The following is a 27,599-nucleotide window of genomic DNA, read 5'->3' on the forward strand; positions in this document are numbered from 1 at the left end:
AGGCAGCCTGGTCATACATGACGCCTTTGCACACTGAATCCTTCCGGGTTTTATGTGGGTGTTTTATGTAAGGGGAGGTTTGAGGACAGGCCGTCCTCCCTAACGGTTGGTGGGGCTTCCTTCGCCCACACCTCCATGCCTGTCCATGCCTTCTGGGCTATGGATCTCTTCTTGGATTCTTGCAAAGACACCACATGGCTTTAGTTATTGACATCTTATGAGACACTGAAATATTTGTTGGGCTAATGCCCTTGCTTCTTCCAAAGTGTATCAGCAGTGATAACAATGACACTACTAACCTCATCCCATGAGCATCTCAGCACCAGCTCTGCCACCTCCACAACCTGGGTCATCACAGCTCATGACAGGGCAGGAGGTGGGTGCCGTGGTGTCTCTGTCTCATGAGCAAGAGGACTCAGGACGGTTTCTCAGGTACAATTACATATCATTCTCCCAGTTGAACTTCAGCATCAATTTTCAAGCTCCTTATTGCTCTTTATGAACCCCTGTATTGGGGGCACTGAGTGCTTTACTAGTGTTCCCCTGGAGAAACGTGCAGCTGTTCTCCACACATTCAAATATTTCTCTATAACCCAGTCACGTGCCCTCTGCAGACTCGGTGGAAGGCTGGGGAAGGTGGTCTCCCTTCCAGGGTGCCCTGTGCCCAGCCCCAAATAGAGAGCTCTGTACCTATGGCAGATGGGAGAACAAACATTAGGCCTAACCAGCTATCTCCGATGCTATGGTCTCAATGTTTGCACGCCCCTCCCAAATTCATATGTTGAAATTCTTGCCCCCGTGGTGATGATATCAGGAGGTGGGGCCTTTGGGAAGTCATTAGGTTATGAAGGCAGAGCCCTCATGAATGGGATTAGTGCCCAAAGAAAAGGGGCCCTAGAGAGAGAGTTCCCTTGTCATTCCACTATGTGAGGACACAGTGAGAAGGTGCCATCTATGAACCGGGAAACAGGCCCTCGCCAGATACTGAATCTGCCAGCACCTTGATCTTGGGCGTCTCATCCTCTAGAACTGTGGAAATAAATTTCTGCTGTTTAAGTCACCCAGTTTATGGTACTGTATTACAGCAGCCCAAACTGATTAAGACATCTGCCACGCTAGGTGTTCTGTTTCATTGTTTGCTGTTTTGAAGGATGGACCCTTCCCCTTATATCACATAACATTCTTAACTCTGACTAGTTTAAGCACCTTTCCAGATTTTTCTCTTGTATTTTCTGAGGATATAACGAATTTTATTAATAATGACACCTCATTCCCATAACTCTTGCTAGTGTTTTAAAGATTAATTGACCATGTTAATGGGATGCCACTAATGTTTTACCGCACATATGATGTTGGTCTGAATGCCCAAAACAGGAGGTCTGGGAAAGCAGACTATAGAATATCCAATTACAGGATACCAAAAGGCCATTGCAACTATGCTCTAGAAATCATTTATTTTTATTTATTTATTTTTTAAAGATGACCGGTACGGAATCTTAATCTTTGACTTGGTGTTGTCAGCACCATGCTCTCCCAAGTGAGCCACGGGACAGCCCTATATAGGGATCCGAACCCGTGGCCTTGGTGTTATCAGCACCACACTCTCCCAAGAGAGGCATGGGATGGCACTAGAAAACATTTAAACATACGGGAAATGCTCACTGTATCCTGTTAGGTGACAAATACAGTATGTATACGTTAATCCAGATTTCATAAGAAAAACAAAAGTATGTGTATTTGTAGAAAACAACTGTGGAGATATGCTACATGTGAACCTCTTAGGATAGTGGGCTTGTGGTTCTTTTTTTTTTTTTTTTTGGCTCCTTTTTGCCTTATTCTGTGCCTCTAATGCACTGGACAGCATGCCACTTGTCTCTCTGCAAACGGCTCTGGTGCCTCTGTGCATAGCATTCGGTGGCTGTTATCTGTCGTTCAGTAACAAACCACTCCAAGATGTAGCGGCTCCAGTGATGACAGCACAGTGCCCAGACTGGACAGGGACAAGATCGCTCGACTGACATGTAGCAAATCCCCAAGAATCCACATAAAAACAACCACCACCATCTTCATGACCTTGGGCTGGGCTGAGAGTTCACAGATTATGACACCAAAAAGCAGAGTCCATAAAGGAACACGCTGGTGAACAGGATTTCACCAAAATTAAAAACTGCTCTTGACAAGACACCATTAAGAAAATGAAAAGACAAGCCGCGGACTGGGAGAAAATACTTGTAAGTCACGTACAGTATCTGTGATATGGCTGGTATCCGAGACATCCGGCAGTGCTCTGGTGGGTGGCTTGTCTCCTGCTGCATTCTGTCATCCCCTGCCTTTCTCTGCAGCCCTGTGTGGCATGTGGCAAGCGTCTGCGCTCCTGCCCCTTCCAACCTGGACCTGCTCTGGGTAACATTGTGGCTTAGGGTCTCCCAGATCACACAGGGAGTGCATGTTGCTCATGAAACCCGGCTGAGGAAGGGCCTGATCTACGTCTTCAGGGAATGCTCTGCCGTCCAGAGCCCGGGCCACACAGACACCTCTTTCCAGCTCCTCACTGTCCTCCAGGCCTTGGCTCAAACATCTTCCCGCCCACCCTTTCCCTACCTGCCTCATGCACATCCCCCGGGTTACATTCCCTGATCTGAAGGACACTGCTTTTGAGTGTCAGGTGACCTGTTTGTGTCTTCTCTCCAGGACACGGTCAGCTCCGTGAGTGCGGGACTGTGGCCTGCTTTTTCTCTCCTATATTCCCAGGATTGGATAATCATTTATGAAATGAACAAATGTTTGAACCTTTCAGTAACTCTGTGAGGGTCATCTGGGATGTTTGCATAGGGCAGCTCCTGATAGAATTTCTAGCTTTGACAGCAGTCAGTCAGCAATAGTGGTCTAGGGGCAGCTCCATGACATGACGGCCACATAGCCAGGCAGCCATATGGAAGACCCCAGGCACTGCCTGACTCACATGAAATCAAAAGACAGATAAGACAGGCCAGCACTCCCAGGTGTCAATGAATTTCTAACCTCATGCTGCATATCAACAGAAAAATCACTGGCAGTGGCCCCAGGACAGGCCACTGATCACGTGCAGTTCTTGTACCAAATGTCCACATTCCTGTTCCACCTTCACGGACCATGACCTGTAATGCTGTGGTCACCTCAGAAACAACCTGGGGTCTGACACTCTGCAGCTGGCCTTTCTGCCCACAGCCACTCCCTGCACACCTGCTCTGCACCAGGTGGCCACCTGGATTCCTGATCACGGTCATTCTTTTCCCGATAAGAGGATGGCAGCCCAGCCACTCCATGTGACTTGCTGCATCTTCTACGTGCAGATTTTCCATCCCTGCCTCTGTGATGGTGGCTTGCTCGTGATATGTTCATGTGAGTGGATGTGACACAGGCCACACCCAGAAGTTTCTGCAGCTCTGTCCCTCTGCCACAGCATGGATTGGGAACAAACTTGTCCCACACAGGGCTGCTTCTCAACTTGGCTCATGGAAGAGAAGGAGCTGCAGAGCCATAGGCTGGAGCGACTGAGCTGACCGATGCCTGGGCCCTGTAGGAGGCCCGGGCCACTCACTTGACAGGCTGGAGACACCTCAAAGGTGACAGTGCAGAGAAGCACACGGGCCTCCCCATGCAAGGGTGGAAGAAGGCCCGGCACCAGCAAGCCTTCGCTTGTTGACTCTGTGGGCATGAGCTGGCTGTGCTCCTGGCTCTGGAAGCAGCACTCTGCTGTACCCTGGTCCCTGAGCCTGGGAGATGGCCCTGTGCCTGCCTCGTGTTGCAGCACATCCCTACACCTGGTGTGTATCATGTTAACTCAGGCTGAAAAGATGAATGAGTTTTCAAGGAGCCCATGGTCCGGAGTGCCCGACTAGAAATGCCCAAGTTTACCACTGGCAGGATTGCAAAAAAAGGTCTGTGAGCCTCGGCCTCGTCCCATCACCAAGGTGTTTGGGCTTTCATCTCTTTAACACTGAGTGAGTCCTATCGGACCATTTGGAACCCAGAGACGTTAATTCATTAAAAAAAACCTTGGTGGGCTGGGCTGGCAGCACACTGTCAAGTCCTCAGCAGTGGTTTTCTGGGTGTCCTCCTGGGACCCCAGGGCTCTGAAGGACCCTCTCCTCGGGCCTCCTCCACAACCATGCCCAGACACCCCAGTTGTCCAGAGAGGCTTTTCTTGAAATAAGTTCTGGCTTTAAAGAAAAAGTCATCAGAGGGCTAAATGGTTAGCACAGTTGGTTAGAGTGCGGTGCTATAACACCAAGGTCAAGAGTTCAGATCCTGGTACTTGCCAGCCACCAAAGAAAATTTTTAAAAAAGAAAAAAAAGTCATCAGAAAGAGCAAATGTGCTCCAAACTTTGGGTGGGGGGTAGGTGGCACATCATGCCAGGCTCATGGGGAAGGGCGCCTCCCAGCCTTCAGGGCACTCACCCTGGGATCCACAGTCCACAAGAGGAGGACGAATACGGCCTCATTTTCTTTTCTTTTCTTTTTCTTTTTCTTGTCTTTTTCGTGACTGCACTCAGCCAGTGAGTGCACCGGCCATTCCTATATAGGATCCGAACCTGCGGTGGGAGCGTCGCTGCGCTCCCAGCGCCGCACTCTCCCGAGTGCGCCACGGGCTCGGCCCCAGCCTCATTTTCAAATGGAGAGGATGACAGTCCAAACAATAGGTTCTGGTAAAAAAGTAACTGATCACTGAAGTGGTATCTGTCCATTGGAAAATATAGAAGGCTACAATTCCATCGCCACTAACATTTTGGTGTCCATATGATCCCACCCTAAGAAACAGTCACAGATACAACACACACAGTGTGTTTTGGGTCCCTGCCTCCCCACCTGGTAGACATATTTCAGCTTTGTCACTATGGTGGTTGCCTGGGGCGGCTCCGGGCCAGCCTGTGTGGGTCCACACCCTGACTCTTCAGTTTCCTCCTCTGCAAAATGGGGATAGGACAGAGCTGTCATGTCCATGAAGGGCTCACAACGGTGCCTGGTACAGGGGAGGGGCTCAGCTCAACAGGGCAGCTGGTGTCAAGCCCTGATGTGCACAGCTTATTCTCCCCACATTTCCTCACTTGACCCCCAGTTGTACTCCCTGCCTGGGTCAGTGCTGGCGCACACAGACACAATGCATCAGGCGGCCCATTCATCTGACTGCCACTGCACCCTCCGTCCTGTCCCTCGGCACTGCACACCAAATGCCAAGGTCAAGGGACGCCTGTCTTCCATCCTCCCATCAAAGGCAGCCTGTCCTCACAGGGGACAGCCACCCACTCCCTGAACACAGTCACTTCTCCCCCACCCATCTCATAGGTATGAGACCCACAGGCGCTCTGCCTGGCAGAGCCACAATGTAAGACAACACCCCAGTCAGCTGGCCGAGGACAGGCATACCCTCACAGCTTTCAGTCGTACCACCCCAAAGGAGTGGGGAACATGTGGGAACACAGATCCCCTTGTTCTCTCCAAAGTGGGACCCTGGCTTTAAGCAGTCGCAGCTGTTTGTAGCTCCAGACACAGAAGTTACAGCTGGAGGCTCAGCTCTGGGGGCCCCTGGGCAAGCGCTAACAAGGGGGCTGGATAGTAAACCCCGAGGCAAGAAAAGAGAGCCGTTCCAAGCGGATTTGCTTGGGCTGGATCTGTTTCAATGGAAGTGCTTGGGTACAACAAGACACAGACAGGAACCGGGAGAGAACAGCAACTGGGTGGTAATACTGGGAATACAAAGAAAGGGCCAGAAAAGCTCTTCCTAAATCTCAGGGCAGTATCTGTTGATTGGACCCGAACCACCGACAAAAAGAAGGGGGAGGGGACTCCTCCTTGGGCCCCAGAACCTAGGCGTCCTGTCCTAGAGCCCTTCCCCACGTCCCCAGCCTGCGGGCCAAGGGTGGCCCCGGTCACTGCCTCCTGTTTGCTCGGGTGGGTTCCCAAGTTCACCGCGAACCCCAGGGCCAGAGGCCGCCCCCGCCCAGGCCACTTGTTCTCCATTGTCTGGAATAAAACTCAGAAAAGCACTGAGTGACGAGGCCCTCAGAAGGACACTCCTCAGGGGACGTACGGGGAGCGACGCCGCACGCCTCCGGTCCTCCCGCCCCAGCCCCGCCTGGGCCTCGCCGAGGCCCTGCGACCCCCGCGCAACCGGCGGGGGGCCCTGGGGATGGGCCGAGGCCGGGATTCAGGGTGTGGAGACCCGGGGTCGGCAGGGGGACACCAGAGTGCCCGGAGGGTGCGGAGGCGGAAAGCAGGAGGAGCGTACGTGGCGCGCGCGCGGCAAGCCCGGCCCCGCGGGCCTCCCGCGAACCCCCGGCAGACTCCTGGGGTTTCCCCCCGCCCCCCCCCGCCCCCCCGGGTTTCCCCCCGCCCCCCCGCCCCCCCCCCCCCGGCAGACTCCTGGGGTCTCCCCGGGGCCCCTCCTGCAGTTCCCGGGGGGCGGGGCGGGGCGCGGCCAGTGCGCAGGCGCGTGTGCGCGCGTCCCCGCGGGCCGGGACGCCTCGCGAGGCGCCGCGAGGGGAGGCGCGCGCGCTCCTCACTTCCGGCGCGCGCTCCGCGGGCCGTGATTGGGCGCGAGGCGGCGAGCTCGCGCCCCGCCTCGCCCCGCCAATCTGCGGTGCCCGCGCGGGTCGGAGGGCGGCGGGCGCGCGCGGGCCGCGGGCGCGCGGCGGCGGGTGGGGCGTGGCGGCCGGGGCGGGGCGGGGCGGAGCGGCCGCAGCCTCGTCGCCGCCCGCGGGCCTGTTCGACGCCCGGGCCCGGCCCGTCCCCGCCGCCGCCCGGCAGCCATGTGACCGCGCCGCCGCCCTCCGCGCGCCCGGCCCGCCCGCCGCGCGTCCGCGGCCCGGCCGCAGCCCCAGGCCGCCGAAGAGCGGGGGGCCGGCGCCATGGCCGAGCGGGGCCGCCTCGGCCTCCCCGGCGCGCCCGGCGCGCTCAACACGCCCGTGCCCATGAACCTGTTCGCCACCTGGGAGGTGGACGGCTCCAGCCCCAGCTGCGTGCCCAGGTACGGGACCCGCGCCGCGCGCGCTTTGTTCGCGCCGCGCACCTGCCCGGAGGTGGCCCGGCCGCGGCCTGCCCCCGGACCCCCAGGACCCCCTGGCCTCCCGGCCTCCCCGGGCCCGTCGAGGCGAGCCCCCCGCGCGCCCTGCAGCCCCGCGCCGGAAGGAGCGCGCGCGGGGCTCACCTGGCGCGCTCGCAGCCTGCGCCTCTGCACCTGCCTCCTGGTGAGGCGCTGCTCGATCGACTCGGGTGTTTGCGCTCTCCTCCGGGTACCACGGATTCCCTGTCGCCTCCGCAGCACCGTCAAACCTGAGAGGCCTGGGAGTGACCCTCAGGGCGCGCGATGCCCGCAACCCATGCAGTCTTAGGACCCCGATTGTATTCGTCCGTCCAGCACACGATTTGTTCCTTGTCTTGAGGAGCGGTCCTTGACTTTACTTGTCTGGCATCGTGCCGCCTAATTTAGAGACATCTGGGAAGTCAGTACCGCTCTTGGCGTCGTGCTGTTAATTTTGTTACTGCAAAAGGCACGTTGCCCCCCCACTTGGTCGGGGAGCGCCGGTCGCCCGGTGGCAACGACTGGAGCCGGCCAGCCCGACTCTGCTTGGACTTGCAGCTTTCCTCTTTCTCCTGCTGAGCTTGAAACTTTTGAGATTTCTTCTGCACTTGGTGGTTCAGGGTAAGGGGAGAGAGAGAGAAACTCTCCTACAAGGTTCTGGTTCTGGAATAGGCACACACCAGGCCAAGCGAGGCCTTCAGGTGAGGGTGAGTGGGCCTCCCAGAGGGGACCAGGAGTGCCATGCAGGCCCAGGACGTGGCCGGTGCCATGGAGGGGACCCTGGGAGACCTCAGAAGGCTCGCTGCCGTCCAGTTGTGCTTCACTGCACGTCTGCTTCACACCAGCCTCTCGCACTCTGCTGTGGTTCCTTCAGCAGGTATTTCTGAGCATGGTGTTGGGGATGCAGAGGTTGCTGGACAGTGCAGGGCATTGGCTGTGCTGCGTGAAAACGAAGGACAGCATCAGTGTGATGCTCACACCTGGAGGGGCTTCCTGGGGGACTCAGTGTCCACATGAAACCCGAGGCATGAGATTTGGGGCTGAGGACTCCAGACTTGCCAACTTGCTTCTCTTCTGGGAAGTCTCTGGGGCCTCATAGCCAATCTCAGGAGCGTCTCCCCAGGCCCACCTTCTCCTTCCCAGGTATTTGTCATGGCCTCATCGTTGGGCCTCACAGCTTGCTAGCTACCCTCCTGTTTGTCCCCCTCTGCATCACTGCCATCTCCGCAGTCTGGGCCTTTTGCGTTGGCTGTGAGCTCTCCCTGATCCCCTGAGTGCTGTCACCCCTCCTCCCCACTGCCTGCTGGTGCTGCACTTCTTTCACCTGGGGGAGGTGGGGAGTGTGGCAGGAGGGGCCAGGGGCCTTGTCAGCCCCACTGTAGAGCTATGCTCTGTTCTTGGGGGGGTTCAGAAAGCCAACTCTGGTGCCTGTGGAGACAGGGCTTATGGGGAGGATGTGGTGTCAGGACAGGGTTCGAGAAGGCTGGTAGGACAGGTGTGGCAGGCAGGGGTGGGATGGGGGCTCCAGGGCCCTGGCTTAGGACGGGGGCGAGTGGAGGAGCTGACAGGGTGGGCAGGTATAGGGTTTGTGCGTGGAGCATCAGCAGCATCACTGTGATGAACTCCTCCTGTCCCGGTGCAGCCTGCCCTCACTATGGTGGTGCTCCTCCCCTGCTCTGTGCTTGTGTGCACGCGTCCTTGGACAGTCTGTTAGTTTTGCTTGTTTGGGGACTTTGTGTAAAAGGGGTCATTCTCCCTGTGTTCTTTTGCACTTCTTGCTTTTGCCCCATCTTTAAGTTTCTGAACCGATCTGCACTGATGGTTGTTGATGGGCTCGGTGCTGCATAGTGTCGCCTAGTACGATGACACCTTTTCTCTGCCTCTGTCATGGAAACTTTGGCTTGTTTCCAATTCTTGGCTCATGGTGAACGTGCTGCTGTAGATGTTCTGGTACCTGTCTCTCCCTGTGGACGGGTAGGGCCTGTCTTAAGCACGTGCTGCCGGGTACAGTAGTAGGATTTAGGGGCGTGGGTATGTGCACGCTCAGCGTTACTACCGGGCGGCTTCCCAGAGCGGTTGTCCCGATGCCGGCCCCCACCAGCGGCATGCGAGTCCCTGTGGCTCTACATTTTTGCCAACGCTTGTCTGACTTTTAATTTTTGCCAATCTGGTGGGTGTGAAATGGTATTGTGGTTTTAATTTGCATTTCTCTGATTACTGATTTAGGCCATTTGTACTTCCTCATCAGTGAAATTCCTGTTCATTTCTTTTGCCAATTTTTCTTTCTCCTTTTTTTCCCCTACTTGAGTCTCAGCAGTTTCTTTAGGAGATAGTAATCCTTTTTCAGCTAAATGTGTTGAAAACGCCCTCTTTCAGTTATGAGCGTCTCTGCACTCTTTCTACGTGGTCTTTCGATGTGCTCTCAATGTCAGCTGGTGGACTTTATCCATCATTTGCTCTGGGTTGTCTTGTTTCAGCTCTTCTGCCTTCCTGGGATGTGGTGGGAGAGGTCTCTGTCCCTTGAGGAGCCTTGTGCCAGGCACACTGGGGCTGCACAAAAAATGGGAGGGCCCAGCATCCTGGTTTTCCTTGAGGCAACTGTTGGCCCAGCACCGTCAGCGACAGTGGTCCTTCTGGTGGGCCACCGAGCTGTGTCCTCACTCACCGGAACCTGCCCTCCACCCGCTCCTCAGCAGGGCCTTTGCCATTCTGGACCTCCACGCTTGCTACTTGATTTTTTTTCCTCATTGAGGTCTGTTAATTCATTTTTAAACGTTGTGAGGTTGGACATCTTTTCATGTGCTTGTAGTTCACTGGAATCTTTACTTCCATAAACTCCAGAGGCTCTTTGAGGGTGTTGAGGTATCATTCACATACGGCAGGAGGCCAAGGCCCCAGTGCACAGTTTGAGTTGGGACAGATGTGTGCCCGCAAGAGGCACAGAGAATGTCTTTATCACCCAGAAAGGTCCCCGTGTTCCTCTCTGGCCAGTCCCGATGCTGCCCACTCTCCACCGCCAGTTTCTGTGGTCTCTTCTAGAATGTCACATGGGTGGAACCCAGCAGTCTGCGAACCTTTGAGCTTGGCTTCTTTCATCCAGCATAGTGCTTTTAAGATCCACCCATGGGTTGTGTGTGTCAGTAGTTCCTTCTTTTTATTGTCACATAATATTCCCTTGTAAGAGTAAACCACACCTTGCTTAGACCTGCTACCGGTGGTGGACATTTGGGTTCTTTTCAGTTCAGGGCTGTTATGTTTAAAGCTGCTACGACCATTCCCCTGTAGGACTTTTTGTGGATGTGTGTTTTCACTTCGTTTTGGTAATAACTGCCCACAGGGTAGGTCTGTGTGTGTCTGACTTTATAGGAAACTGTCAATTTTCTGAACTGGTAGCGCCATCTTCCAAACCCACCAGCTGTTCTGGGTTATGTTCTGTATTACGAGTTTTTTATTTATCCATTCTAATAGCTATGTGATGTTTCTCCTTAGGGTTTTTATTTGTGAGTACCTGGAGACTAATGATGTTCAGAACTTTCTCATGTGCTTATTGGCTGTTCCTTTACCTTTGTGAAGCATCAGTCAAATCCCTCTCTCTTTAACATTTAGTTGTACATATTCGTGGGGTACAGTGTGTTGTTTCAATACATGCCTATACTGTATCATGAGTCACTTAGGGTAGATAGCATAATTTTGTACCCGTTAGTCCACCAGTTCCCCTGCCCACCACCACACTCCCCTGTGGCCATTATTGGTTACACTCCCCTGTAACCATTATTCTACTCTCTACTTCTATGAGAACTACTTTTTTTTTTTTTTTTTTAAGATTCCATGTGTGAGTGAGATCATGCGGTATTTGTCTTACTGTGTCTGACTTACTTAACATGACGGTTTCCAGTTCCATCCATTTTGCTGCAAACGATAGGATATCATTTCTTTTTATAGCTGAATAGTATTCCATTGTGTGTGTATACCACAGTTGTTTAACCCATTCATCCATTGATGCGCATTTAGGTTGATTCCATCTCTTCGCTATCATAAATACGATGTGATGAACCTGGGAGTGCAGATGTCTTTTCGATATGTAGATTTCACTTCGGTAAACTGCTGAGTATATAGTGGGATAGCTGGGTCGATCTATTTTTAGTTATCTGAGGAACCTCCACACTCTTTCCCACAAGGGCTGTACCAATTTACATTCCCACCAAGAAGACAGGAGAGTTCCCTTTTCCCCTCATGCTCACCAGCATTTGTTATTCTCTGTCTTGTTGATAATAGCCTTTCTAACTGGGGTGAGGTGGTATCTCAGTGTGGTTTTATTTTGCCTGTCCCTGATGATTAGTGATTTTGAGCATTTCTTCATGTGCTTGTTGGCCATTTGTATGTCTTCTTTTGAAATCTCTCTATTTTTTTTAACTTGGGCAGTATCTGTCTTTTTTTTGTTGAGTCGTGGGATTTCTTTATGTGGTCTAGATGGAGGTCCTTTGTCAGATGCACAGATTGTGAATATTTCCTCCCAGTCAGTGGTTTGCTTTTTTATTTCCTCATGGTGCTTTTTGATGAGCAAAAGTTTTTAATTTCAGTGAAATCCAGTTTATTATCTTTTTCTTTTTGGCTAGTTGTTTTTGTGTCCTATTGAAGAAATCTCAAGATGATGAAGGTATTTTTCTATGTTTTTTCTAGATGTTTTATAATTTTAGCTTTTATGTTTAGGTCTGTTATTCACCTTGAATTAACTTGTATGTGGTGTGAGGTAGGGGTTAAAGTGCCTGTATAACCTTTACAATTATCTTAAGTTGCATATAAAATTGTGTTTGGGTTGTAACTGGAAGTTCTTTGACTCTGTAGAGCAGGTTGGAGAGAATTGACATTTGTATGATACTGAAATTTCTCATCTATGAACAAGCTCTCTCCATTACTTAGGTCTTTAATGCATTTCTCAAGAGTTGTATATGATTGTGCTTATAGGTCATGCATGTCTTTTGTTAGATTTATTCCTAGATGTTTGTGTTTTAGATGTTATACTAAAAATCTTTTCATTATGTTTGTTGTGGATATATAGAAATTCAGTTGATTTTTTGAAGCCAGTAATTTTACTGTTTTTTAACGTTAACTTAGCTGTAGATTATCTTGAATTTTCTAAGTGTATATTATCTTTTCAAGTGCAAATTTGTTTCTAATCCTCATGCCTTTTATTTGTCTTCTTGCTTTATGATGCTGGCCATTGTGGTACAGTGGGGAGTAGAAGTAGTTGGGTGGATATACTTGTTTTGTTTTGACCTTAACTGAAGTTTTCAGTGTTTCACCATTAAGTATAATGTTTGCTGTAATTTTTTGTAGATACCCTTTATGAAACTAGAAAAAAGCCCGATCCTATTCATGATTGCTAAGACTTCTTTACAAAATTATTATGAGTGGATGTTGAATGTAATCAAATACTTTTACTAAGAGCATTATGTGATTCTTCTTCAATCATTAGTGTGGTAAATTACATAAATTGATTTTGTAGCATTAACTTATTCTTGGAAAAATACAAGCTGGGTCATGTTGTATTACCCTTTTTGTACTTTGGTGGATTTAGATTATTAATATTTTGTGTAGGGCACTTGCATCTGTTTTGGGGATATACAGTCTTCCTTTCTTCTATAGCCCTTATCAGATTTTGGTGCCAAGATATCTTTATAAAATGAGTTGAGGGCCGAGCCCGTGGCGCACTTGGTAGAGTGCTGCGCTGGGAGTGCGGCGACGCTCCCCCCGCGGGTTCGGATCCTATATAGGACTGACCGGTGCACTCACTGGCTGAGTGCCGGTCACGAAAAAAAAAAAAAAAAAAAAAAATGAGTTGAGGAGTGTTTCCTCTTTTGCTGTATCATGGTTTTGCTTACATAAAATTGGAATTGTTCCTTGAATGTTTGGGAGAATTTACCTACAAAATAACCTGACCTTGGAGTTTCTTTGTGGAAAGTTTACTGATTCAATTTCTTTAATGGTCATAGGACACTTTTTTCCTACTTTCAGTTATTTTTGGAAAGTTCCTTTTTTTTTTTTCTGAAAATTTGACGATTTCATCCAAATTTTCAGGTTTATTGGGAAAAAGTAGTTCATAATATTCTTTAAAAAAAAAAAAAAAGTCTGCAGAATCCAACATGCTGTCCTCTTTTAATTCCTTGTATAGACTCTGTGCATGCCACTCTTGTTGTCTGTCTCACCCAGGGTTCATCTGTTTTTTGAAATGAACTTATCTTTACTTCCTTCCGTTTGCATGCCTTGGGCTTATTTTGCTATTCTGTTTTTAATTTCTTCTTTTTAAAAAGATGACTGGTAAGGGGATCTTAGCCCTTGACTTGGTGTTGTAAGCACCACTCTTACATGAGGCAACCAGCCATCCCTCTATAGGGATCTGAACCCGTAGCCTTGGTGTTATCAGCACCACACTCTCCCAAGTGAGCCACAGGCTGGCCCTTATTTTTAATTTCTTAAGATAAGTACATAGCTTGTTATTTTTACTCTTTCCTTTCACATAAGCATTTATAGCTGTAAATTTTCTTCTATGAAATGCTTTAGCTGCATTTCACAAGCTTTTATGTGTGATATCATTCAGTTTAAAATATTAGAAATTTTTTATTATTTCTTCTTTAACCTTATGTCGTATTTCAGAGTTTTAAAATATCTAAACGTGTGTTTTTTCCAGTTATTTTTCATTGATTCTTTTCCAGAGAAGGTGGCCAGTGTGACACCAAGTTCTTAAAATTCTTTGGAACTTGCTTTACAGCTCATTATGAGGTCAATTTTCATGCATCTTCTGTTTGTACTTAAAGGGAATGTATATTTGGCAATCGATGATGCAGTGTTTGATATCTGTCCAATAGATCAAACTTGGATTATTGTGGTCTTCAAGTCTATTTCCCTTTTTGTCTACATGAAATATGTTAAATTCTTCTAATCTGGGGGCAGATTTGTCTATTTCTCTTGTTTTCTCAGTTTCTGTTTTTCACATTTTGAGGCTATGTTATCAGGTACATGCATGTTTAGGATTATAATACCATCTAGGTGTTTGAAACTTTTTATCATTATGTGACTCTTTTTATGTCTAGTAATGCTTTTTATCTTAGTATTGACTTTGATGGCAGTATAGCTGTGTAAGCTTTCTTTTGGATAGTATTTTCTTGTTATTTCCTTTTCTCCTTTTTTCATTAAACTTTTATATTTCCTTACATATTAGATGTGCCTTTGGTTATTCAGCATCTATGTAGATTTTATTTTCATTCAGTCTGACCATTTTTGGTTTTTAGCTGGAACATCCTGTCTATTTACATTGACCAGAATTGCTGATATCTGGATTCACGTCTACTATTTTATTTTTGTGCTTTTTATTGTCCTGCATTTCTTATGTTTGTTTTTCTTTTTTGTCTTACCTTATTTTGCATTTTTTTCTTATTTCATTTTTCCCCTCTAGTAGAAATTTATTTCTACTTCTATTTCTTCAGTGGTTACCCTGTAAATTTTAATGCATATACTTGTTATCAGGTTTTAGAGTTAATTGTGTCTTTATTCACTTCCTGAACAGCATGGGTACTGTACAGCACTTTTATTCTGACTCAGCCTTTTCATGTTTATAAGCTCTTGTCATCGTGTGTTTTAATTATCATCTTGTTCAGCCCATGAAATGTATTATTGCTTTAACTGTTGGTACTTGATTAACTTCAAAACTCTTCACTTTCTTTGTGCTTCCTTCTTCTTGCATCTCAGAACCTGGAGTCATTTTCCTCCTTCTGTCAGAAATACATCGCTAGGATTTCCTGTAGTAAGGTTCTGCTGATAACTGACCGCTTGTTGTGTTTGTCTGAAAATGTTTTCGTTTACCCTCATTCTGGGAGGGTGTTTGCTGGTTGGAGAGTTCTAGGGTGGCATTTTCCTCTCTCTGCGAGTTGGAGGGATAGCTTCCCTGACTTTTGCTTCTGGTTTTGCTGTTGAGAGGGAAGGCAGTGGTCAGCCTGCTGTGGGTCATGTGGGGGAGGCCTGTCCTGGTGGCTTGTGATCACATCTGTGTTGGGGACAGCCTGCCTCACGGTGTGTCCAGGTGTGTGTTTCTCTTGTGATGGTCTGTGTTGGGGGTTACTGGACTTCTTGCCTTTGTGGACTGGCAGTTTTCACTGGTTCTGGAAATTCTCAGCCATTTCTCTTTATTTGATGCCCTGCCCCATTCTCTCTCCTCTCACCTCTAGAGCACCGGTTGGATGTATTCGCCCTTCCCACTGGACAGACACTCCATGTGTGAGGATGAGGAGGTGGCATTAGTAGAGAGTGGCTGGCTGGGAGGCCTCATGTGCCTCTGCAGCAGCAGCCCGTCCTCAGCCCATCTGCTCTGTGCATGTGTAGGCACCATCCCTCAGGACTCGTCCCAGTGCCTCCCTGGCCTGCATGAGGGTCCCTGCAGCAGGCTGTGGCTCTCGCGGTGGGGACCGGGTCTGGGTGCTCAGTGGCGTTCTAGCCCCTGCCCAGAACCAGCATGGAGTGGCTACTTGGGGAACATTCCTGTAGTTGAACAAAGATGCCATGCTAAGGAATGTGGGTTTCTTTTTGATTTATGGGGAAATTGTTGGACTATTTTAAGGGTGTGTGTTTGGGAGAGTGGTGCTGGTTTGGTGGTGGACCGTATTGATGTGTGTTTAGCTGGAGATTGGAGTGAGTATGCGTGCCAGTGGATGTGGACGGGGAGGGTCATGTGGGGTTTGAGAGTGGACCCTCAGGGGTGATTTGCAGTGGTCTAAGGAAGGAGGGCTGCATGGAGGGGGAAACAGAGGAAGCTGATTGGGCAGCCCATGCCTGTGGGCTCGGCATCTCTCGGGCGGATCTGAGTGCCAGGATGGTGGTGCCGTAGCCTCTGGAGGCTGAGGTCAGCATCACTTGCGTCTGCTCTGCCCTTCTGTGTGAACACTGTGCAGTGGTCGGCTTTTAGGTTGCAGGCTGGAGAGCTGCCTGTCCTGCCTGTGAGGTATTGTTGTAGACACACTCTGCATCCAGGTAGGCAGTGCTTCTCTCTCCTTGGGCCTTGGTGCTGTGAATGTCTTTATTTTCCTGAGTCGGCTTTTGTACAGAAGCGGCAGCCCATACTGCGCCAGGTGGGTGATGCCAGTGAGTACTGATGACCTGTGATCTAGGTGGGGCACACCAAGGCCCCAGTGTGGCCCATGGCTCTTCTCTTCCTGGGACCTGGACTCTAGTACCAGCACTCTCTTTCCTTCTGCCCAACTTTCCAGCATCCTGCATCATAAGCAAGGGATGGACCCCTGTGTCCCAGGAAGGTTTGGTGTCCATGGTGTGTATGGCAGTAGTAGGACGGCCATTCCAGAGAGTGGGTCTGTGGTCAGTTGCAGTAACTAGGGGTCTCCTGTGACCTTCTGATGGGTGTGTGGAGGTGGCAGGACAGAGTCAGACCTAGAAGGTTATGTGATTCACCAGAGTGACCTATCGCAGAGGCAGGGTGCTGAGAGACAGTTTGGGTGGGAAGGGTGGGACAGGGAGCACGCGTGGCCCTGTGCTGCTGTTCCACCCAGGCTCAGTGGCTGGGCCTGCCTGCTCGTCAAGCATTGCAGACCAGCCTCAAGCTGCTGTCTCTTTGGAACTGGCTCACTCTGTTGCCATTCCTGCTGGCACTTGGGAGCACCAGGGACTCATAGAGTTCCCGTGGTGGGTGTGGATGAGCTGCGGCTCCTCTTAGGCCGGCTGTGCCTGGTCAGCTGCAGAGGGTTGCTCGACAGTGGCACTAAAAGACGGTCCTAAAAATAGCGTGTGAAGAATTTAGAATTGGTTCCCTGCTGCTCTGGAGGTGGGTTGTCACAAACAGTGATAGCATACTGCCTTTAAGGATTGAGTTTCTAGTAACAGTACTTGACGTTTTTAAGCATCTCACTGGGGACCCCAGCCTCTGGGGAGGGCAGTGCCTGCTTTCTGTGCTTTGCAGCCGGAGGAGTGCCACACCCTAGGGGCTGTCAGTAGCCATGGACATGAGTGCCTGGCTGCTGCTGGAGGTCCAGGACCTGGCCCTGGGTCCCCTGCAGTGGTAGTGCCTACTGTACAGAGGTGTTCGAAACCACCAGGGGAAGAAGCTAAAGACTCGGGCAAGTCTGCCCTCCTGCTGCTGGAGCTCAGTGGCCTGGGGGGCTAAGTGGCTGCTTCTCAGCCCTGGTCATCTCATCTCCGTTCCCCCAACTGGCCTGTCCTCCCTACCCACTAGCGGGGCCGAAGGCATCCCTGCTCCCTGGCCACAGGCACCACCCAGCCATGTGCTAAGACCCTGCAGCCTAGCCCTGAGGCACCGTCAGGATGGGGGGAGGAGATAGCAGAGGGGCCATGATGGGCAGTGGTTGTGGGAGGGGTCAGGTTAGACCTGCAATGGGTTCTGCCCCCACAAGATGTCAGGCTCTTTTCCTGCATGCATGTTCAGCATGGAGACAGACAGATTATGATGAGCCCTGCTGAGTGGTTGGGACAGAGTCTGTGGGCTGGGACGGCTTGGCGGGGGAGGGGTTTTGTGATCTCTCCGAACTCTGTCCTCAGGCAGACAGGCTGGGCCTTGCTCTCGGCAGAAAGAGAGTATGAACTCAGGTGCCTCATGATGAGCAGCTCACCTGGCCCAACTCTCCGTCTCCTGTTTCTCGTGTCTCGATTCTCCCCATGTAGCCCATGTAGCTGTTGGGGACAGCTGTGCACACGTGTACCGAATGGGCAGTGCAGTGCTCAGGTCCTCAGTCCATGCTTGATCCTCCATGGGGACATGTTTTTACTCCATGCAGACAGAGTCTGGTCAGTGTGGAGTTGACCAGCACCATTGCTGTCCCAGCCAGCCCAGGGCAGGGACCTGTGGATGCACAACCATTCTCTCAGATGCGACTCTTGCGGTGGCGAGCCCGGGGGCAGATGAGCAGATGCTGCTGGGACTGCCTCGGCTGCTGTCCCTCCACACTGATCTGCAGGTGCAGCCCCTCTGCCGGGCCCCTCCTCCCAGAGGTTTTACTGTCTTGTCCTTCCTAAGTTGCACACCGTCCACATTGCAACAGAAGGAACCAGGGACCCATTGGGGTCGCCACGAGCATCTGCTGAGCTGGAGCTTCGCTTCCCAGTGCGCTGTGCTGCTGTCTGAGCGGGAGGCCTCAGAAGTCTCTTCTTCAGTTGTATCAGCCCCTTCAGCATGTAAGCGCTGGCTGAGCTTTGGCATCACAGCCTGTGTTCCCAGCTCCAGTGCCACAGCGTGAGCGACGCTCTGTGCAGGTGTCCCCAGTGCCTGGGATCATGGGCATTGCCACGTTGGGCCTTGTCCCTGGCTCTGGACACGGGTGGGGGTGGGCACGTTCCTGCTCAGGCTGAGAGCGGACGCAGAGTAGCCCCAGGGTGCCCCTGAACTTGTGCCGTCCTGCTGACAGGTGAGCCCCGGGTGGCCGGGTGCTGCCTTGGCCGTGGGCCAGTTTCCATTTCTTCATTTGAGCACTGATGAAAGCTCTTGGAGTGAATCCCCGTGAGCAAGTGGGGGGGATGGTGCTGCCACATTCTTGGGGCTCCCCCCATCCCACCCCCTTTAAGCCTGGGATGTGCCCTGGCGGGGAGGCTGTGGACACCTGCCCTGAAGTCTGAGCTCTTGTGACCTGGGTATGCTGTACACTCTTGGTCAGAGTGCCATGGGGCCTCATGCTGGCCACCCGCTGCTGTCAACCCTGCCATTCCCTCAGCTCTGGCTGGCTTCCAGCCAGGGCTGTGGACTTCCTGCTGTAAGCACTAAGCTGCTCCCATTTGCAACACAACATAAAGGTTATCACACTGTGGAAGTTAAGGAGAGAGTGACACAGAAGTCACCAGACCCGAACCAGCATGCTCTCCTCTGGCCGTAGGCCGGGCAGGAAGTGGAGCTGAGCGTGGTGTGTGTTTATAAATACAGCAGTTATCAGGCTGGGCATCGCCAGGCAGGACGGTGAGCTCATTTGTGGCTGGTACTTGCTTTGGTACTGAAAAACAGCAAGGGGCTGTGGGCAGGCCTGGGGGCAGCCTGGTGTGAGGAGCGAGTCTCATCAGGGCAGAGCTAGCCTCTGGGAGGCTGAATGTGGGGCCCTGCCCACACTTGGGCCACACTCTGGGTTCTTGGTGCTGCCTGGCATAGTGGCCTTCAAGAGCAAGGACGGTAGAGGGCAGGGCTTTATGAAGCAGGGCATGGGAAGGCTGAGTGTCTGGCAGTGGGGGCAGTTTGAGGTGGCAGGAGAGGTGTGTGTCTGGGCTCGGTCAGCGCCGGCCAAGGATGGACCCACGTGTCCTTGTGGGTGGCCAGGAGGCTGTACTTGCTGCCGAGGGGCGTAGGGAATGTCAGGGTGGGCGGGTGGCAGGGGCTCCCCCGGGCAGCTCCTCCATCAGCCACCTGCTTCTCAGGCCCTCCGCAAGTAGTGGTGGGAGCACTGAGGCTGGCGTTTGCTGTCTCTCACATTGTCCTGTTTAATTGTGCCCAAGTGTGGGGCAGGGCCAGTACCCCTGGCTGGGTGTCTGGCCGAGAGCACATCAGGATCTGTGCTGGGGCAGGTGGGCAACCGTCTGATAACCTCTGCCGTCACTTGCTGGCCCACACCCAGGGAGGATGTGGCGGGGCATAGGCCAGCCTGGCCAGGCTCGCGGACACATCTCGTGAATTTCAGAGCACTGCCTTGGCTCAGCCAGGTTGTCCAAGGTCTCAGGTGTTTCTTTAATCAGTAATATGATGTCCAGAGATCGAGGCCTCCAGCTTGGTGGCTCCTGGCCAGGGAGCAGGACTGTCGACAACCAGGCTCTCAGCGCTAGCCCAGGAGCGCCGACCTTCAGATGGGCCAGGCTTTGGGAGAGACTCTGAAGGTTATTCTCTGGGACAGTTTTTGGTACTGGGAAGCGGTGACTAGGTCTGGGTGATCAACGTCTCCTGGGCACAGTGTTGAGTGTAGAGAAGAGGGGGTGGGGAAGGTGCCCCATGCCATCCACATACGTGCAAGGCTGGAGTTCTTAGAGCACTGGGGGATGTCCAGCACTTTTCTCCCAAGTGACTATCGTTCCTTTGACCTGGGAAGAGGTAGCTATGGAGATGTCCACATCTCTGTTTTCACTTGTTCATATTTTGCTTCCCAGAGAGTGCGTTTCCTTGAGAAACGGCAATAACAACCTGGTGAAAATCACCCGTGCTACCCCAGGGTCTTCCTGGGCCCCGTGCGGCACTTGGGAGCGTGGGGCTCAAGGCTGTGGCGCTCAGCGAGTCGCATGCTCTGACATTCCAGCTGCCGACATTGGTACAGGTGGGCCTCAGCAGTGTGACCAGCCACCACTGCACAGAGGTCCAAGGCAGGGGACTTGGCTCACCAGCCATGGGGACAGCTGCCACCACCAGCAGGAGGATGTATAGCACAGATGCCACTCCCAGGGACATGGGAAGCAGTTCTTCCCCAGGGTCATCATCACTCAAAAGCTGGAATATTCCACAGGTTCTCTGTACCCGGAATAGGAGTCCAGGTTCCCCTCGTCAGGGTGGAACATGCGTCGGGAGGTCTTCCCTGTGTGTGTCCTCATCCGCTGCTGAGTGGCTGTTCGTATGGGGCAGTGTGGACTGAGTTTGTGACAGCTTGGCACCTTTCTATTGAAAGTGAACCGCTCTCTGAGCACAGTGGACCACAATGTAATTAGAACTTCCAGTGAAGCTATTTGTGTTAAGAATAAAAAAAAAAAAAACCTGTTTGATTAGACTCATTTAAGAAAGAGTTCCTAGCGCGTTTCCTTTTCAGTACATTACCGATCACCGTCAGGAGTGAGAGTGGGAACGGAGTCTTTCTCCTCAGTGACAAGTGCCTCTGGCAGACCCGTTGTGTGTACTGACCTAGAGAGAGGTCAGTTGGAATCCAGGGTCTCACAGAGAATTACAAACATTCCAGGGCATTAATTTCATTTTCTCCACCTTGCTGTGGGGTTAACTTAACTCAGGGGCTCGGTGGTGAGATGGAAGCCAACCCTGTGCCCGCTGCCCCACGCGGGCGGCTGGCGTGCTTCTGGGCTGTGTCTGCATGTGTGCATGAGAGCAAACCCTTGGTGGGGTGCTTGTGGTGTGCAGGGCCGGCTGCAGCTGCCCTGTGTACTTGCCGTGCAGCCCCTGTCCCCCCCCCGCCGACCTCTCTTGGGGCCTGTGTGCCTGGCTTGGCGCTGAGAGGTTTACTCTCTGGCAGCAATTGTCTTTCTTCCTGGGTGAGAAACCCCAGAACCAGGCCAGCTGCTGTCACCTGCTTACTGCCACAGCCTTCTAGAACCATCCTGAGAACCAGACTGGCGATGATCGGGCAGCGGCCCAAGGCCTCCAGGAGAGTCTAGGGTGCTGGGACCCTTGGGTCACGCTGTGGTAGAATAGGGGTCCAGGATCCTGGGCATCGCCTTGGGTGATTGCTGTGGTGTTAGCTGGGTAGCAGGTACCTTCTGGTCTTGGTGACGAGGCCTTCAGAGCCCATAACCCCATAGGGGGCTCCTTGCAATGGTTCTGTGGGGTCCCCCCGCAGCCCCTTGTTTAGTGCTGTTATGGGGGGTGGTAGGATGCATACCAAGAGGTTCTCTCCAGATCTGCAGCTCCAGGTGACGTGTGAACATGACGCACAGGACTGTGGTGGGTCCACTCCTTGAAAATTAGCCTGTGGAGTAACATAGCAGGTGTTTCCCCGAAGCAGCACAGGCGACAGTGAGCGTTTGCCACGACACACTGTGACTGTGGAGAGGAGGCACTGGCTGCACCACTCAGGGCAGGAGCAGTGGGAGGCCCCGAGCTAGAGCCGGTGCAGCGCTCTGCAGTCCACTGGGGGGCGCTGCAGTGGGCGAGCAGCCCCTCTCTCTGTGGATCCCAGGTCCCAGAGTGGAGGCTGGTGTGTCCCAAGCCACACGGACAGAACACTCTGCCCCTGCCTTGGGCCAGCGAGCACTGAGCCTTGTTTCAGCTTCCTGGTGAAGCCCCCGTCATCATGTGCATCGGCGTCACCACCTCAGAGCCCGCTTTTTGCCTTCAGCACACTTCTTTCGTCATCTCTGTCACCTCTGTGCTGGCCTCGTCAGGGGCAGCCACCACCATGCATGTGACGTCAACCTGCCTGGGTCCTCAGGTCTTGGCCTTGCTCTCATGAGCAGCTTTGTTAAATGCCTGGGCCAGCTTTTCCTGGTAAGTTTAGTCTGTTTGTGTTCTTGTGGTGGCGGAAATACTTGTATTTATTTCTGTTGTTTTGTGTTCTCCTTATTATGCTTTTCCTTTGCTGTTCTTTGTCATTTCCGCCATGGAAATTGGTTAAGTATTTCTTTATTATTACCCGCTCCAAAAAATGTGGTTTCTAGTCTGTTTACCTGTTATTGACTTGCTTAAAATGTGAGACTTACTGACATTTAAGGATAATTGGCATCCCTCCCACCCTCCAGAGAAAACGAGACCTTACTCGTGAGGGTCCTTGTCGCCCTTTTTTCGGGCTCCATCCGGACCTTCGAGCCCCTCCTCACAGCGTAGCCGGCGCTATTGTTGCTGCACACAGGGAGCACCGACCCCTTTGATTTGCTCTCCAGCGTGCTGGCACCATGCAGCCTCCTGCTCCTCCCTCCTGCGGATGGTTTTCTTTTCCCTAGAGCACATCCTCCGGTGGCTCTTCCAGCCAGGGTTGTGAGTGGGGGCTCTGTCTGAATACCTGAAGATGGCGCTCACAGACAAAATCAGCCTAGGCATTTAACAAAGCTGCTCACGAGAGCAAGGCCAAGACCTGAGGACCCAGGCAGGTTGACGTCACATGCATGGTGGCTGCCCATGACGCGGCCAGCATGGTGGTGACAGAGATGACGACAGAAATGAGCTGCAGGAGAAAGAAAGCATCCCTCTCACACTTGAGGCTGGAAGAGTCTCGGTGGACAATTTTGTCTCCTCAGGACTTTGATGACACTGTTTTCTGTCTTTTGGCCTCCGTCATGGTTTTGAGAAGTTTGCCATAAGTCTGCTCATTGTTTCTTGTGAGTAACGTGTGTTCTCCATGGTTGCTGTAAGAGTTTTTCTTTGTTAGGTGTGTCTATATAATGTGTAAACGTTATTATTTCTTATCCTCCTTGGGACTCTGTGTTTGCTGAGAACGAGCATTTCTGTCTCTCCTAGTTTCGGAAGAATCCTCAGCCAGCATCTGGTCAGACGCTGTGTTTTTCCTTCTCTGCCACCCAGTCCCCCGTCCTGGGTGGAAGCTGCCCAGTCGCTCCCCGCTCTGATTCTAGGCTGCTGCGAGGGACCCTGTTCCCTGCAGCGAGCCCAGTTGGGGGCCTCTCACTGGGAGGCCACATGTGCCTTCACTCTCCTGCTTCTGGATCCGTGAGAAATCTGTCCACTGAGCTCCGAATTTATGTGCATGTGTCCTGTCCTTTGTGGGCTTGGAAGTGTTACCAGTTAGCCACCAAACCCTTAGCACTGAGCGTGGGTGGCTTTGCCAGCATCCCTGCATCTTCGAGGCCCTTTGGGCTCCGTGGATATCAGTGAGGATTGATAAGCGCAGGTGGGGAAGCTGGTCACGTGCCCTCGGCCCTGCCGTGACTGGGGTTTGACTGTGGCCAGCCCCCTCCCAAACGAAGGTCACCCAGGAGGCAGTTGGGCTTGTGGGAGCCCCCCAAATGGAAGCTTGGGAATTCCACTGGCCGAGGGCCCTGGCTGTGCCAATCTCCTCCTGAGGCCTGTGACAGCTGAGGATGCAGGGAGCGAGGGGGGACAGGTGCCTGGGGCTGAGTTGGGAGGTTTTACATCTGCCCCGCTGATGGTGGGGATTTCTGGTTCTTTGCGAGAACTCCCTCCTCAGGTGGGTGGGTGATTCCTCTGCACGAGGCTGTGTGGTGCAAACGCGGGACGGGGTGCAGGTGAAATCACATCCTACAGCCTGGGGTCCGGCTTGGGGCCTCTGTCTGCATCCTCTCCTGGGCCGTCCTCAGACCTGGGTGCAGGAGGTGGACTCTGAGTCCCCTGCTGGACAGCAATTCCATCCTCCCATCCCTTCAGCGCCCCCGGGGGCCTGCACGTTTATGAACTGCCTGTGACTCCCCAGAGGGAGGGTCTTAATTTCTGGACAGAAGTTCGGTCCCGAATGCACCCACCAGACGTGGGGCAGAGAAGAAATCCAAGACAGCCTCACACCCCGTCTCCACTGTCCCCTGAAGAGTGGCGTGTGCTGCTGTCACCTCCATCCCTTCCCTAGCCCGCTCCAGTGGGCAGCATCTGTCTCATCTCAGTGGGCTGTGTGCCAGGCACCTAGGGCGGGTGCAGACCAAGCCTGGGCAGACCAGTGGTGCAGGATGTCAGAGAGACACATGTGTACCTGGCCCTGCTCCCCGTCGGCTCTGACCCTGCCCACCTGGTGCCTGTGGGGCTCCCAAGGCCCTGCCCCATGCCAAGCAGGTGTTCTATCCCTCCCCTGAACCTGCCCTGAGTGGGGGACACCAGGAGGCTGCACCATCTTAGGTGTTCCCATGGTGGCACTGCCTTGTTAGTGACACACAGAGCAGGCACTCTGCCGGTCAGGCCCCTGTGGGAGCCTGTCACTGAGGACTGTCCTGTGGGCTGAGGAACACCGTGTCTTGAGGAAAGGGCCTGCTGCTCACTGGTGTGGCCTGGGGATGCGCCCGAGGCAGGCTGGGCTTGCGCTGAGCACTTAGGAAAGCTGAGTGTTGAAGGCACCAGAAAATGCACTGCCTCCCTGCAGGCCCACCCCCAAGCGTGTCCACAGCACTGCCCACCCTCGCCCTCTGCCCCATAGACTGTCAGGGGTGGGACACGAGGCAGGAGATTTTGGCAAAGAAGCCCAAAAGTCTCCACGGACCCCAGCCCAGCTGCTCACCATCCTCACTGTGTGTCACTCTCATGTGGATGCGATACCCCCACCACAGTGTGCCAGCCCTCAGCAGGCCACCCGAAGGCAGTGGCTTGATTCCTGAGGCCTTGCTGCACAAGGCCCAACCACAGGCCTTCCAGGAGGGGGTCTCGGGGCATCCCTCAGCTGTCTGTGCTGAAATACTGCCCCCCAAACACCCTCATTGTAGAGGACTCTTGAAAGCAGGCACTGGACAGGGAGATGCCCGTTGAGCTCTCGCCCGCCCAGGGCAATGGGGAGCACCAGCCTGTGGGGGCAGCCTTAGGGCATGCATTCGAGGGTGTGGGCTTGGCTCAGTGACACTACTGGCTTGGCTCCTTCTCATCCAGAGCCTTACCTGACGTCTCCACGGTCCAGCCCCCAGCCAGCACAACTACCTCCACGGCGCCCTGCTACCATGCTCAGTGCAGCTCCTCTGCTGGGCATGCCTGTCTGCCTTCCCCCGACAGCACCTCCTGGCCAATCTCCAGGGGCAAAGGAGTAGTGCCCTCACTAAGTGGTCAGCACTGACCAGCTGAGTGCCAAGACTCCCAGGGCCTAGCTTCCAGGGAGTCTGCAGCTCACTCTGACCCCACGGGGCATGGAAGGGAGAGCTCTGCTCCTACCGCAAGGCCAAATGCAGGCCTGACTGAGTTCTGTCTAGTGCAGCAGGAAGCATGTGCCGGGCCTACCCTCTCCCCTCTTTTCGAGTAGACTGTGCCCTGCCCGGGCGGCTGGAGCATGCAGCTCTGTGACCCCACACTGAGTTGGGCTCATGCTGGCTGTTGGTGCTCACAGACACACCCGTCCGCTCACACCACATACCAAACACAGACCCAGCTGTGTCAGGGCTGAGGACCAAGGGCCGGGATACCAGGTTCCACATGTGTAATGTGGTGAGAGAGGTGGCAACCCCTTCCCTGAGCCCCTCTGGTATGGCAGCCGCACGCATGTGTGCTCGTGGTGGGAAGGAAGAGCAGGGCTGGGTAGGGCTCCCCTGCAGCTGCTGGTGAGGTACACCTGGACACCTGTGCCTGGGGCTGCTGGGCTGGAGGTAGAGGATGGGGGCCGAACTCTGGGGCAGGCCCAGCAGGTCTGAGGCCAGGGAGCCTCCTGATGGCTACACCCAGGATAAGCTATGGCAGGCAGCTGGCCAAAGCATGTGGTGGTCCTGGGCCTGTGCTCAGGTCTGTGCATGTGTTTTCTAATGTTATCCTCACAGTCCCCCTAGGATCCTCCCTGCCACAGATGTGCAGGGGCTGTGTGAGGGATATGGTGCTCCCAGCAGGGTGCCTGGCTCCTCTGCATGTAGCTGTGATGTCCTCTGACTCCAGCACCTGCCACCTTCTTTCCTCTAGTTCCATGGCAGGGGGACACCTGCCTCTTCCTCTGTGTCACTCCCATGGGTAGAGCTGACCTATGCTGGGGTGGGAAGGTGGGCTCCCAGTGACCAGGGGGTGGGGGCATGGAGACCAGAGGCTGGATGGTTCCGGGCCTAGTTCCAGCCCTCAGCACAGGCCGTCTAGAAAGCCCCAGGTGGACCCTTGTCCTCTATAGCAGCCTCCTGGCCCTGAGTGCTGGTCGGCAGGGACACTGAGAAGGCACCTTTGACCTTCCGTTCTCATTAGCAGGGAGCAGCCGTGTTCAGATAAGGCTTGGACATTGGAGAAAGCTGAGCTCGGCCAACGAGAGCTGGCAGCCGCCCCGGGCCACCCAGGTGCAACTCAGGGCAGAGAAGGATGGCAAGCACTGGAGGTGCAGGCAGAGGGGAGCCTCGGCCTCCTGTGGATCTTGCTCTGTGCCAGCTCTCTGCACCACACCCGACTGTCACGCCCTGGCCCAGCTGTATGGACAGCCTTAAGGGCACCTGGAGCCTGGGCAGGAATGGCAGGGCACTGGCCTGTGGCGTTCCTCTGCCCACGGGGCAGCAGAGCGTGGGGGTCACGTCTGGCCAGCGGCCATCGCAGGGCCCCGCCTCCCACGCGGGCAAACACGCGACTGTGCAGAGGATCAGCTCCTGGAAACAAAAGGCCCCTTAGTTTTCCCTCTTGATAGCACACACAGTCAGCAGATTTGGGCCCACAGATTTACACCCCACGTGTGGCTGGGGTCTTAACTGTTATGCTCCCCTGTGGGCCTAAAGGAAAGCGATGGCAGTCAGCGTTCTTCTCAGAGGGCCATCCTGGGTGCCAGCGCATTGTTCAGAAATCCTTGTCCTACTTGGGTCCCGTGCTGTTGTCGGGCAGCCTGGCCTCTCACCAGGACCCAGAGTTGGCCCTTGTGGTCTGCTCCGGCCAGGCCTGGAGCTGAGCGCAGGATGCCTCTCTAGCAGTGATGGCGCCTGCGGAGTGGTCAGGCGGGAGAGACCCTGGTCTGCAGCCACCATGTGGAGGCTGGGGTCCCCCGGGGACCAGGATGCCGGCAGGAGGGAGGGGCTTGGAGAGGTTGCAAGGCTGGCAGATAGGCGGACCCGAGGGCTGATCCGTAGCCATGTGCAGGCTACAAGCCAGGGCTCCAGGCCACCCTGTGGAGCCTGCTCAGGTGGCTGCAGTGTGTGTACGCCCCCTTGCGAGCTCCCCAGTTGGCTTGAACAGTCTTTGTTTTAATTTACAACCAGAACGTGTGGTTTTGTGGATATTTGCAAACCGAACGGATGTTC

General features: G+C 53.4%; 1 protein-coding gene across 4 annotated transcripts in view; it reads left to right on the plus strand.

Moving 5' to 3' along the window:
- Window positions 1-6,850: 6,850 nt before the first annotated feature.
- Window positions 6,851-27,599, plus strand: part of PACS2 (phosphofurin acidic cluster sorting protein 2) — a 70,598-nt gene continuing 49,849 nt past the window's right edge. For all 4 annotated transcript variants that reach the window (XM_063088832.1, XM_063088834.1, XM_063088833.1 and 1 more), the window contains exon 1: window positions 6,851-7,007. In XM_063088832.1, coding sequence (XP_062944902.1) covers window positions 6,889-7,007 — 119 coding nt within the window. In that variant the 5' untranslated portion in view covers window positions 6,851-6,888. The remainder of the gene's footprint in view (window positions 7,008-27,599) is intronic.

Source organism: Cynocephalus volans, chromosome 3 (assembly GCF_027409185.1).
Source record: "Cynocephalus volans isolate mCynVol1 chromosome 3, mCynVol1.pri, whole genome shotgun sequence".
Taxonomy (NCBI): domain Eukaryota; kingdom Metazoa; phylum Chordata; class Mammalia; order Dermoptera; family Cynocephalidae; genus Cynocephalus; species Cynocephalus volans.